At 40.9% G+C, this 14100-nt stretch overlaps 1 protein-coding gene across 11 annotated transcripts in view; it reads right to left on the bottom strand.

The window, feature by feature from the left end:
* Window positions 1-1610: 1610 nt before the first annotated feature.
* tnk2b (tyrosine kinase, non-receptor, 2b) overlaps window positions 1611-14100 on the bottom strand; it is a 48489-nt gene continuing 35999 nt past the window's right edge. For 9 of the 11 annotated variants that reach the window (XM_085929236.1, XM_085929235.1, XM_085929239.1 and 6 more), the window contains one exon: window positions 1611-3158. In XM_085929236.1, coding sequence (XP_085785362.1) covers window positions 2222-3158 — 937 coding nt within the window. In that variant the 3' untranslated portion in view covers window positions 1611-2221. The remainder of the gene's footprint in view (window positions 3159-14100) is intronic. The other 2 variants (XM_085929244.1, XM_085929247.1) reach the window with 2 other exon arrangements.

Genomic DNA, 14100 nt, shown 5'->3' with positions numbered 1-14100 from the left:
TCAAACTCATTCCCTTTCCAGCATCGTCTTGCTACATGACCTTATCACCTCAATTAGAATTTACCTTGAGGGTCTCTTTGGCTCACAACAACCTCTATTGAACCAATGCCAAATTGACAACACTGAAACGTTTTGTTAAGGACTCAGTGCGTTAAGTCAAGAAGCAGTTTCAAATATGGATAGTCAGATTGGATTCATATTTGAACTGAATGTTAAGAATGCTGTCAACCTTATTCTAGTGTGTATTTTGACCAATGAGTATCATTTTTTTGTAGCATTTTTTTTAATCTCACTTGAAATTGTTTTTAGTCGTGAAAAACAAGTCAGTCAAAGTCCGCTTTATTGTCCATTTTTTCACATGTTAAGACACACAAAGAGATCGAAATTACGTTTCCCACCGTCCCACAGTGACTAGACACAGTACACAACACATACAATCAAACAGCACAAAGAGTAAAAACGAACAGACAAGAGCAATGAATAAGTAATAAGCAAATAACCCAAATAAATAAATAAATAAATAAATAAATAAATAAATAAATAAATAAATAAAAGCAGCAAAATGGAGCAAGCGTGCTAATAGCAAACAGCCAGACCATAGCGCAAAAGAACAGGACGTTATGCAGCCGAGGGTGGAGGGGGTAGGGAATTCAGGATCCTGACAGCTTGACAAATGCAAAAGAAAGAACTTGCAGCACCCCCTCACAATAAACAATGAAATTGTGAATAAAAGGGCATTTTTGACCGAATATATATGAAAAGAATAATTTTCTCAGAAAAGTAAATTAGGTTGATTCTTGTGATTTTGTGTTGTTTTCAGGTTATTCATTTCTAATTTTAACTGCCTTGTGTGTTTTTTTATTTTATATGTCGAATTTTTACTTTACGTACAGCACTTTGTATGCAGCTGTTTTTAAAGTGCCCTCAAATAAAGTTGAGTTGAGATTCATATAGTCAGTAAGCACCTGCTGCCTTGGAAATATCTTAATTGTACGCAACTAAACTTTGACTGTGAATTTGGTCATTTTACTACTGCCCTGGGTATAAATAATGCAGCATTTCTGTGAATGGGTGCATCAATGATTCCCTCATTTTACAAAATAAAATTTTGACTTGAACTGGTTTGCAAAATGAACTAGGCTCTGACCGGCAAATGATACGTATGCAGAGGTGAGTGCAGCTCATTACTCACTGTCACAGGGTGAATGACAGGGACATGAGCTGTGAAAACGCACACAGACGACTATTTATGAACAGTGTAAGGAGCAATCAGCTGACATCCCATTTCGTGTCTTTCCCACCTCCCGCAACAATTGTGCGCCTTTCCCCAAAGAGCTGCCACGAATGCAGCCAAAAGATCCCAAGTGTGCACATAGATTACCTAATAGCTTTCTTGCATAAAAATAGAAGATACATTTTACATTACTGTCAGGGCTGGCGAACATGCTCCCATTTCAGATTTCTTTTAATTGGTCACAACTTTCCCCACCATAGGACAGCAGGCTGTAATGGTTTGCCTTGGGAGCTGTGCATTCAACACAAAATGGCCAGCCTTGAACACTGTCTATACACCCAGAAAGAACTGTCCCACCCCCCGAAGAATTACATAACACCCTCAATCTGATTCTGCGTGTCATTAATGAATGTATTTAACAGTGTGCTCGGTATGAATCGCATTGAGACATTATTCATGTTAGGGACAATTTGTGACGAGCTGATCTAGTTTTTTTTTTGTTAAGATGTATATTGTGAGTCAATTTAAAGTAGGGATGTCAAACTACCGTATTGGCCCAAATATAAGAACGACCCCGAGTTTGAAAAAAGACTTTTTGAACACCAAATTTAATTTTTACACAGAAAATAATTACATCTGAAACAAATGGTTATAACAATCTATACGAGAGAAAAAAAGCATGTTATTTTGCCTCATTCAAATCATGCAAAAACTGCCTATCACATCTTAATATCTGAACATTTAAATATGTAAGTGCAATCACATTTGTAAATGAATGGCTTCTGGTTTTTGAAATGTAAATACTACTACTACTGTGATAAAACAACAACATTGAAAAAACTGCATTAACCATCAAAGTGAAATCTAACTGTGGTCTTGAAATGAATCTGAATACGGAAAAACATTGCAATAAAATAATGCAAACTGCTACCGCTATTGTTGGGGAGCCTGAGGACTGTATAGGGGGTTGGCTCAGATGGTTATTCTCTAACGCCGTCCGGAGGGGAGTAGTTCAAACAGACTGTAACTTGGGTGAGAAGGGTCTGTAGAGATGTTGCTTGCGCGTTTCCTGTTCCTGGACAGGTACAAGTCTTGGATAGATGGGAGGTAGATTCCAATGATCTTTTCTGCAGTCCTGATTGTCCGTTGCAGTCTGTGCTTGTCTTGTTTGGAGGCCGATCCAAACCAGACACTGATGGAGGTGCAGAGGACAGACTGGATGATGGCAGTGTAGAAGGTCTTCAGCAGCTCCCGCGGCAGGTTGAACTTCTTGAGCAGTCTCAGGAAGTACAGCCTCTGCTGGGCCTTCTTCCGGACAGAGTCTATGTGGCCGGTCCATTTCAGGTCCCGTGAGATTGTGGTACCCAGGAACTTGAAGGTGTCTGAGGAGAGTATGGTATTACTGTGGATAGTGAGGGGTGAAAGTGGTGAAGGATCTCGCCTGAAATCCACTGTCATCTCCACGGTCTTGAGCGGGGCCAGCTCCAGGTGATTTTGGCTGCACCAGTGGACCTGCCGCTCCACCTCCTGTCTGTACGCAGTCTCATCACCGTCCCGGATCAGTCCGATGAGAGTCGTGTCGTCTGCATACTTCAGGAGCTTCACAGGAGAGTCACCTGAGGAGAAATCGTTGGTGTAGAGAGAGAAGAGCAGTGGGGAGAGGACGCACCCCTGAGGGGCGCCAGTACTAGTGGTCCTGGTGCCAGATGTGATGCTCCCGAGCCTCACACGCTGTCTCCTGTTGGTCAGGAAGCTGGTGATCCAATGACAGGTGGAGGCGGGCACCGCGAGCTGGATGAGCTTCGGTTGGAGGATGTCAGGAGCGATGGTGTTGAACGCCAAGCTGAAATCCACAAACAGGATCCTGGCGTACGTTCCTGGGGTGTCCAGGTGGTGGAGGATGTACTTAACTTCAGGGACAATTCTGTTTTGAGCACACAAAAGCTTTTTGGTTTCGCTTCAGTTCATTCAGACGTTGGAGTTAATTAATTACCAACAAAGGCTATAATGCTGCGTAGGACCAAAATACATTATTTATTTTTGACAAGGTTATAACTTATGAGAATCTGGGTCATTTCATTTTCAAATCTGATTTGTTGGACCACATCTTGAAAAAGTAGTGATACATTTTGACTGTCGCTATACTCTTGTATAATTTTATCAAATCAATTCCATGTTTTTTCTAACAATGTTGCAGCTTTATGGTTTAATCATCAGTTAAATAAGTTCTAAACAATAAGTGTTTGAAACAGACATGCTTCGAAGAAGTGCGCAATATGTTGCAAGTGTATAAAATAAAAAATAATGATAAATAAATGTAAAAATATGTTGCACGTGTTTAAAATAAAAATTAAAAAAATAAAATATGTTGCACGTGTTTAAAATAAAAAGTAATGATAAATAAATGTAAATAATAATATGTTGCACGTGTTTAAAATAAAAATTAAAAGGCTTAAAAATCGAGATGCATATAAATGCAGTACATGCATATATTACTAAGTACCATTTTTTTTCCAAACAATGGTGAATCATAAACTAAATGGCAGCATTTGTTTCTGGCAGCAAAGCTAAATAAATCTGTCATCAATACTTAGAAATGTCACATATAAACCTGGGAATGTAACGCGGATAGAACTGCAAACATATTCAAAAAATTGTAATGGTCATATTCCATTAACACCAAATATGAAGCACCTGGCAGAATCCATAGGTTAAGGTTTCTTTCCCACCCTTTTAAATAGAATAAATTCATCTGGTCTCATGTAGCTTTGGAGACAAACGAGTAAATAAATAATGGCTCTGCTGCTCTTCAAACTCAGTTTAATTATCCAGAGGCAGCTTAATGGGAGAGAGGGATGTTTTTTCTGAGGGGTGACAACCTGTGTGCCTTGAACCTTGCAGGCACACACACATGCAAATACACACACACACACACATGCAAATACACACACACACACACACACACACACACACACACACACACACACACACACACACACACACACACACACACACACACACACACACACACACACACACACACACACACACACACACACACACACACACACACACACACACACACACACACACACACACACACACACACACACACACACACACACACACACACACACACACACACACACATCAATAAGGACAGCAAGAGTCATTCATCATGATGTCAGTGTGGTGCTGGCTAAGAGGGGGGAAAAAAAAACAAAAAAACTAAAATCCCTAGGTTAACTGTTTGTGCAAGCAAGCGTGTGTGCTGGTGGGTAACATGTTTAGGATTTGTGCTGAAACGATCAAACCAGTGCTTGTGTTGGTGATAATTACAATCTGAATCATTGTTAGTATTTAAAATCACACAGTCATCTCAGGCCACTGGACATGCCAATGGAACTAAACATATACTTTGAAGATGGAGGACATAAATGATGCAGAGTGATCAATCTAAAACAATGAGTGCTAAAGGTACGACAGAAATGTTCAAAACTAGCAATGGGTCACTTTGACATTATGAGTCAATTGTTAAAAATGTTTATTTTGGAACATCTGCTTGTTTGACTGCACCTTGCAAATAAAAATCTGTTCTCAACTGCCTTACCTGGATAATCAAATGTTATACAGTGAGATAAATAAATAAAATACTTTCATAGCACCGACCAGAGGGGAATGATGTCCTTGGTGGCATAAATCCAAAAGAATTTTGCCTGACCTTGTCTTAGTTTGTGCAGCTTTTAAGTGGGTCGTTGAGTGATTTTGTCTGTCGTTACACCAGCGCCAAACCAAACTGTAAACTCAGAACAAATTCAATGATGGCTGTCTAATAATCACACATTAATTTGCAATCACAATACTGAGGGGGAAAATATATTTAATTAGATTATTTTTCAAATTTCTTTCTTCCTGAGCAGTTATTGATCTTCCCTTAAAGCTTGTCAAATGACCTATTGAAAATACGGTAAATCAATTAGGTCATAAATCACTGAAATGCAGCCATCCTGTCCACTACAGTAATTGCATCAGGGATGCCATAGTGTCATAATTGTTGCTGTTTGTCTCTGACTCACAATAGAATAAAAAAATAAAATAAAACAAACACTATTGGTCAGGTTATATAGTAGAACTAAAGCAAACGTTAAACACTTGCATCTCTGGGGAATACATCCACCAGGAGAAGATATTTGTCTTCCCCTTTTTTAACTTTACCTGCTCGCTCTGCGCTTGCTTTTTATATTGTTCTGTCTTCCCCACAGACCCGATTGCTTAGGCATCATCCAACCTTTCTGTCACAAGGACAAATGCAGTGGAAATCCATCCCTGTGTGGTTTCGTACATGCATGGCTTCATAATGTGTCTCACGGCACACCACCCAAAACAAGCTCTGTATGCACATATGTGATCACACGTATGTGATTAACTTTTAAAAGATCTATTGATTAATTTCTCCGTTGTACAGAAATCACCAAGTGAAACGACAGTAATTTGATTACGTGTGTTAATATTGCTAAGAAAGTGTGACTTGAACACTTACACAATGTGAACTAGTTTGGGTTATTTTCCACCTAAAAACATGAGTGTGTATTCACACCCAAAGGTCAGTTTCCCTGAAAGAACGATTGCTACGGTGACATTTCAAAGTTTCCCAATGGAGCAATCGACGTTCATTAGGACCAGCCAAGCATAATCCAGAATAAAAAGTTTGTGTAGGGAAAAGGTATTAGTGTATTCGCGGGTCAGGCAGTAATGTAGTCCTCATCAGGCATTTTGGAGAGCTGTGGAAGTACAGTGGCACATACAGAGAAGGTGATCAAGATGAAGTTGACATTGACCCATAACCAGACCCAAGCATGAAAAAATTTACTGCACATTCTTAGCTAACAGTATTTAAACAGTAGGCCAGCTAAAGCAGTCATTGAGCCTTAACTTAGACCTGCTTTTAGCTGTTCTAAATTGTAGTGTACGTTCTGTCTTCAAGTTGTCAAGTGCGCTCCGGTTATTTCCATAACCATTTAATTATGATTAAGTCATTAAATGAAAGACATAAAATATAATTGGTCTTCCATGTCCTGCAATGGATGAACAGTAAGTTTTGACTTCTTGGTTTGACATTAAAGCGTGTGCCTTCAGAGTTCAGACTGCTCTTATGAGTCAACTCATTACTTCCTAGATTATTGTCAAAGGTGCTTCCTACACTCCCCTTTGATAGGAAAGGTTAGCTGCCTGCGCTGCATATTGAGCCGTCTATGGAAAATAAGAAAGCTATCTCCATCAAATAGCTGATCTTTCGTGGGTGAAATGAAAGTCTTTCATGTAGCAAGGATGCAAAACACCCAACAAGGACCGTAGACCTGTCAGACTTCATTTCCAGACAAGCTTTTTTTTTAATGAGTTCAATTTTCTCTCTCTTTATCCAAACTTAAATGTCAGTGAGACATAAAAACGACATTTGCATTTAAATCAAAATCAGTTAACTACAAAAAAAACTTCAAAAGTGCAGATGTTGGACTCGGTAGTCCACGCATCAAACATTAACATATGTACAAACAGGGAGGTGTTAATAATATGCTGGAAAATTTCATCCTGCATGGCAGCACAAAAGTTTGCCTCACAGTCAAGAGGTCCTGAGTCTCATGCTCAGGTCACTTTTCTCTGTATTCCACGCAGAGCAAATTTGTGCAGTGCAAAGCCAACCTGAACTGCACACTACCGGTGAAGTATTCTCTTGACAACTTCAACTTGTAAAATTGAACTCATTTTGCTTCTAGGTCCCTTCTGGGACCTGTTTAGGCAAATCTGTACCTTCAATAGCCAAAACCTTTATCACAATATGTCAGGCGTATACAAACAGTACGAGCAGCAGCAAACACATCTGTTCAAGCATGGGTACATCATGCGATTTACCAGACGGAACATTAGGTACACCCTCCCATGACCATGTTAGAGCGGAGTCAATTGTGCCTGAGAAGAGAATCTTCACTGTTGAGAGAAGTAGGAAGTTCATACTGTGAATTTTCATACTTATCTTATACAAGTCAAACACTTTTTTTTTTTTAACGGTATTTTCCGGACTATAAGGCACACCTAAAAACCTAAAATTTTCTCAAAAGCCGACAGTGTGCCTTATAGTCCAGTGCGCCTTATGTATGGATCAATTGCTAAATTTGTTGATCCATACTGGTTGTACACAGTACTCTGCCAAAATGTTTCAGTACGTTTTCGTACGACTAGAAAATTACAAGGTCGCATCGCTTCCCAGCATTAGGCAACCGTGGTCAGAGGGCGTCACTGAATAGCTGTTGTACCCATGAGGCTATTTCCTTTCAAAATAGGCTGCTCCGTGAATGTTTCGAGTAGATTTACGGATCGATATGGAAGGGAAACATAGGTAAGCAGTACCAATGTGTTAGATCGAACTTTAGTCAGTTCCGATCATTTTATGGGAGCTAGTTTGAGAAACGCGATTGTTTACACTTTGCTGAGGTTCATGGGAGTCTGCGAGCTGAGGCTCATGGGAGTTTGCGGGTGGCTAATGCTATAGTGATAGCTGCTATACGCACAAGGCTATTTCATGTCAAAATAGGCTGTTTCGAGTAAATTTACGGATCGATATGGAAGGGAAACATAGGTAAGCAGCACCAATGCGTTAGATCGAACTTTAGTCAGTTCTGATCATTTTATAGGAGATAGTTTGAGAAACGCGATTGTTTACAGAGGGCTCATTGCTTATTGTCTAGTGGATGCATACCATAACCCTAGTCAACCTCAGTTTGTTGCAGTATAGCTTCTATTTTATGCGCTTTTTACTCTGGTGCGCCCTATATATGAAATAATTTCTAAAATAAAACATTCAATGAGGGTGCGCCTTATAATCCAGTGTGCCTTTTGGTGCGAAAAATACGGTACCTCTCATCCAGTGAATCAGTGAACTTTGTTGATCTTAAATTTGTGTATTCAATTTCATTAAATGATCCATGTTTACTGGGAAAAAGTAGATCCTGCAAATACACTGCATGTAAAAATTAAAAAAGCAGTACTGAACAATCACATCAAATTAGACAGAAGCATTCATCCTGAGCACCACATGGAGTGGTAAAATCGCCACAAACAGCTGTTTGAATCACACACATCAGCTAGGATTAACTCATCTGTATTGACAGATTCAGTGGGGAAGCTCTATGATTGGCCTGGCTCCATTCTAAACCATGTTCCCAAATAAATCATCAAAATGAGTTTGCCAAGTGATACTTGCATGCCGAGTGATGTTCTGTTTTAGGAAACATCCATCCTTCCATTTTCTGAACTGTTTTGTCCCCATGGGGGTCGCGGGCGTGCTGCAGCCTATCCCAGCCGTCATCGGGCAGCAGGCGGGGGACACCCTGAACTGGTTGCCAGCCAATCGCAGGGCACACAGAGATGAACAACCATCCGCACTCGCACTCACACCTAGGGGCAATTTGGAGCGCTCAATCGCCCAACCAAGCATGTTTTTGGGACGTGGGAGTGCCCAGAGAAAACCCACGTGGGCTCGGGGAGAACATGCAAACTCCACACAGGGAAACTGGAGGTGGAATCGAACCCGCACCCTCCTAACCGTGAGGCGGACATGCTACCCAGTGCCCCACCGAGCCGGCTTTTTAGGAAACATATTGTATTCTTACATATTATTTTTTAAACTCATCTCATTGTTTTTGCTTTATGCAACCAATATATTGCATGTTTATGCAAAGGTTACATGTCAACTTAATCCCAATGTGCCCCTGAGCACTTGGGTGCCTTCAACAGTGTAATTAAATTAGCACATAATTCCAGATGCAAAACAAACAAAGAAAAATATATTCCAGTTTGGAATTATGTAGGTTTTTTTCTCCAGGAGATGTAATATAAGCAGAGTAGGCAATGCACTGTGAACTCTCAGTAAGACCCTGAGACAATGTTTAATGTTATAAAAATTTTATTCAAGCAGTAATTCAGCACACCTTCTACTTAATTTCTTTTTTTAGAGGTTCATTACCATTCCCAGGTTATTGTCAGAATTGGATTCTGTCGAGAGAACAATAATTGAATGAAGTTCCAGGATGCTACAAATATGTTGCTCTGTGCACTGGCCCATAAATGAGGTGAAGCACATGTACAAAACATGCTACATTTGTCACTCATGGCTCTCTCCATTGGTGAGTTAGTATTCATTCTTGTGTTTTGCTTCATACATTTTACATGAATTCAAGTGGGAGAGGTGTGAAGCAAGGAGAGCAATTCACAGTTTTGACATAATGCTGAAGTGTATTGCAGTAAAGGACCTCTAAATAAAAATGACAAAAAAGGGCATGTCCTTTGCACAAGCTTCTGTTGTGAAATGTGGAAAACTTGTCAAACGGCAAAATTTGCTTCGAACAGAAAAGGGCAGACTCAGCTTTTGAACTTCTCAACCCGGGCTATGCTTTCTACTTTTTTGTTTTTGTTTTAAACACACAGTCACCATCCCTCCTCTCTTATGTCTCACAAGCCATGGAATTCAATTTCAACTGCCCATTCTGTTTTTGGCACTTTTCATGCAGGATGACATTTGGTCTGACTAAGTGAGATGGGATTGACTCCCAAATGTATAAAAGAAATGGATGGAAAGAAACTGAAAAGCAAAACAAACAAAAACCATTTTGTTTTCTCTAATGCAGTTCTATAAAAGGTCAGCAAAGAAATCATCCTACAAGTCCATCCATTTCCGGAACCGCTTAGTCCCCACGGGGGTCGCGGGCGTGCTGGAGCCTATCCTAGTTGTCATCGGGCAGTACGCGGGGGACACCCTGAACTGGTTGCCAGCCAATCGCAGGGCACACAGAGACGAACAACCATTCACACTCACACCTAGGGACAATTTAGAGTCTTCAATCGGCCTATCAAGCATGTTTTTGGTATGTGGGAGGTAACTGGAGTGCCCGGAGGAAACCCACGTGGGCTCGGGGAGAACATGCAAAATCCACACAGGGAGGGCCGGAGGTGGAATCGAACCCGCACCCTCCTAACTGTGAGGCGGAGTGCTAACCAGTGCCCCACCGAGCCGCCACGTAACATTCAGACTTATTCTAATAACTATTACATAAATAACACGTTTATGAAACCATTGGTGTCGCTCCAATTCATTAAATCCATCGATCGTCGTTTATGTAAACAATGCCGCGTATGCGCCGCGTATGCGCCGCGTATGCGCCGCGTATGCGCCGCGTATGCGCCGCGTATGCGCCGCGTATGCGCCGCGTATGCGCCGCGTATGCGCCGCGTATGCGCCGCGTATGCGCCGCGTATGCGCCGCGTATGCGCCGCGTATGCGCCGCGTATGCGCCGCGTATGCGCCGCGTATGCGCCGCGTATGCGCCGCGTATGCGCCGCGTATGCGCCGCGTATGCGCCGCGTATGCGCCGCGTATGCGCCGCGTATGCGCCGCGTATGCGCCGCGTATGCGCCGCGTATGCGCCGCGTATGCGCCGCGTATGCGCCGCGTATGCGCCGCGTATGCGCCGCGTATGCAAACCGAGGCTCCACTGTATTTCAAATAACTATCATATTACAACAATATTATCAAACCATCTGTGTCACTCCGAATCATTAAATCCATCGATCAAATTCCTCGTCCTTTGTCAAGAACGCTGCGCGTGCGCCCTGACGTCAGCCTTGTCGTTATTCCACAGATCTAGTATATAACTATATTTAACAAAACAAGAGTTCAACGAGCCAACAACTACTGAACTTCCATAAAATAGGACCGGGCATGCGTAAAAGCCATGTCCGAGCCCCATCCACCGTCCCCCGACAGCCACCCGGCCGAGCGCCGGCCCCACGGAGGTGAAAGAGAGCTCCGTCGAGTAGGACCGGGCTTGCGTAAAACTCATAAGAGTTTTTCAAACCTTCTGTGTCACTCCAAATCATTAAATCCTTCAAACTCTTTGTCCTCCGTGTCACTTACAAACAAAGCCACTAATCATGCCGGTAGTACGTGGTTCCCTTCGTCATCCTTTATGTAAACAACCGCCTCGCCGCTGACGTCACTTGAAATTCAAATTACACCAATCCCTTGCTACATTGCGGTTTCCCCTTTTTTTTTTTTTTTTTTTGAAAATTCAAAAAGCCTGCTTGTCTTTGTCCCGCTTTATTCTTCCAAAGCTTCAAAAGATTCTCATGGAGAGAGTAGTGGCCCCGAGTTCTCTCGTGCTGCTACATTTGTGTTCCTGCTCTCCACTGCCAGCCCTGTTCAGCCCCAGGCATCCCTGACAACCAAACTGATGGGGCTGGATCAATAGCAGACCCCATGGGTAATGCTGCATGGTGGGCACACAGGTGGTATGTGTTAGAACGTCTTCCTGAGAGCGTGTCAAGCTCTTGATTGACCCGTTTGTTCCAGTAGCATTGGGAAAGATTGCATTCAAACATTTCATTTCACACATTGATCTGATTTAAAGAGAGTCAGAAAGAAGGTACCCGACAGGTGGTAGTGCTTTCCTTCTCTGTGCTTCCAATTATTGTTAAAACTCTTCATCAGTGTCTTTTCATCACAATGTACTTTCCTATAATCTGATTGTGTTGTTACTGGCTGAAAAATATGGTTAATAGGCCAACAAATTAGCCTCAGCTCCCTGCAATAAAAGCTCAATAAAGTGTTTTGCCATATACTAGAACAAACAGTATTTCCAAACTCTTCCATAAAGGCAAGACCTGAGGGGGTACTACAAAGTATTAGACAAGGGTCACGTGTTCCCTGAATGTGTGAAATTCTTCAGCCAAATAGAGCCATTTGGGACAAATCAATGATCAGCATTCTGTGCCTGCATGGTGCTCTTTGGCAGTCATTAGGAGAGCCTGGCCAAAATGAACGGATCATTAAATTTATGCGAGTGTGCTCGGATGACTGTTGTGCTCAACAGACATGATTTTCTTCAATTTAGCCTTACATTGCATTTGTCACAATGACAGCTTTCAGAGTGAAGCAGAATTGCACTGTTGTCATAACAACGCACTCAATAATACTTTCGTTCAATAAAAAGCAGAAGAAACAATGCCCTGTAATTATACTATTTTTTCCCTTACAATTCCAGATGGAAGAACAGATCAGAGATGAAATGTCATTAATTAGCTTTGGGCTTGTGTTGGGGTTTTCAAAATACCTTGCAGTGAGAAATAGCTTAACCCACTTATCTTTAATATATTTTAGAGTCTGCTTTTTATTGTAATTATTTCTATGATTAATAGTAAATTGTAGAACTTTATATTTTTGCAAATTATTAAATGCAGTACTGCACAAAAAAACCCACTGCACACTTCAAGAAAATCACTCAACTCTTAATTTGTGTGCGACTCACCCATGACTTGTCAGCTAGCTTATTTTGTAGTTATTGACAGCAAATTTAAAAAAAGATAAACTCCGTCAATCAAGCTTTTAATTAAAATGTTGCCCTTACAGAGCAAATGAGAGACGTGTAAGCATTGAAGGTTGGCACTGTTGTAATTCCATTTTGGTGGAGTGAAGTAAAATTGGTAGCAACAGACCTCAAAGTAAATTTTACCATTTTAGCATTGAATGCGGTTGAAAGTGGCAGCTCCAGCTGTTGTTCACAGGATGCACTTTCATTAGTGAAGGATCAGCTTTAATTACGGAACCTAGGGGTAGTTTGAGGGCTCTTAAACCTCCTGAAGCCATTCAAATGGAACGAGTAGGTGAGGAAATAAACAATTTCCTCCTCTACCATGTCAATAAAACGGGAAGTTTTGCTTATTATCAAGTATAATTACGAAGCAGTCACTTTGTGAGTTTAGCAGCACAGAGTCTGGAAATTGGAGGGGGGGGGGGGGGCTGTCTCGGCTGTGCTAGCACAATCCGGCTATCAGCAACAGTCCAGAACTCCTGGAAGTCACAGATCGCATCCAAGTCTACTTGCAGTACAGAACCTTCCTTTAAACCGCAACATGGCGCCTCCATGGATATAGGAAAAAGGAATGTGTGTGTGTGTGTGTGTGTTTTGTGGGAGTCACGCATACAATGGGTGTTGAGGGCATGCAGTTTATAGATCTCATTATACAGCCTAAAATGTTAAAGAAAACATTTTTTGTAATTTAGTTAACAAAAGTCTACCGTCTTAAGGAAAATATATTCTATAAAATATAAATATATTTCCAACAAACCCATGCAAAATAGTTTGCATAGCAACAACTCTGTCAAGCCAGAATAATAGATAAAAAAAAAAAAAAGGTAATTACAATATCTATAAATCAGTATGGATAATTTTTCTAATCTGCTGGTGCTGATAAATTCAATAAAGTGTCCCTTTAAATGCGTGTGAATATGTTTTGTCATTTTTCTTCAAATTGATGTCAAGCAATTACCTCTATTTCTTTCTGTGGCAGCTTTATACTGTGCTGAAGATGTAGCTCCGAGATGTGCTATAAAAAATATTTGTTGTGGATTAACATGCTGGCATCTGACAGCGGGATGAAAATGTTTATTCTCACCCCAGGTTGTAATTCTCTGTTTAAAAAAAGAAAAAAGATAGATCCTCATATTTAGTAAATTTGCATTTGTTTACATTAATTGCAGAAGCCTAATCTGTTCTGTTCTAATGGGTAAATCTTTAAAACCTTAGTAATTGAAAAAGCCGAAAGCGATCTGATTGCTATGTTTGGAAGGCTTAAAAGTTGAAGGTGGTGAAATCAACACAAGTTAAGTTTGTCATCATATCATGAGAACTGCGGCCATGACAATCAATTAAGAAAATTAAAGATCAAATTAAATAAAAAAATGTAATTCAAATCCCAACATAAGCCTTCTGTGTCTTGCATATCAGTAAAGAAAACTGTATTGCTTTAGATTTGAA

The sequence above is a fragment of the Syngnathus leptorhynchus genome, chromosome 14 (genome assembly GCF_054491065.1).
Source record: "Syngnathus leptorhynchus isolate UIUO chromosome 14, UIUO_Slep, whole genome shotgun sequence".
In the NCBI taxonomy this organism is placed as follows: Eukaryota; Metazoa; Chordata; class Actinopteri; order Syngnathiformes; family Syngnathidae; genus Syngnathus; species Syngnathus leptorhynchus.
The sequence above is the reverse complement of the archived record's forward strand: the minus strand, read 5'-3'. Positions and strand labels throughout refer to the sequence as shown.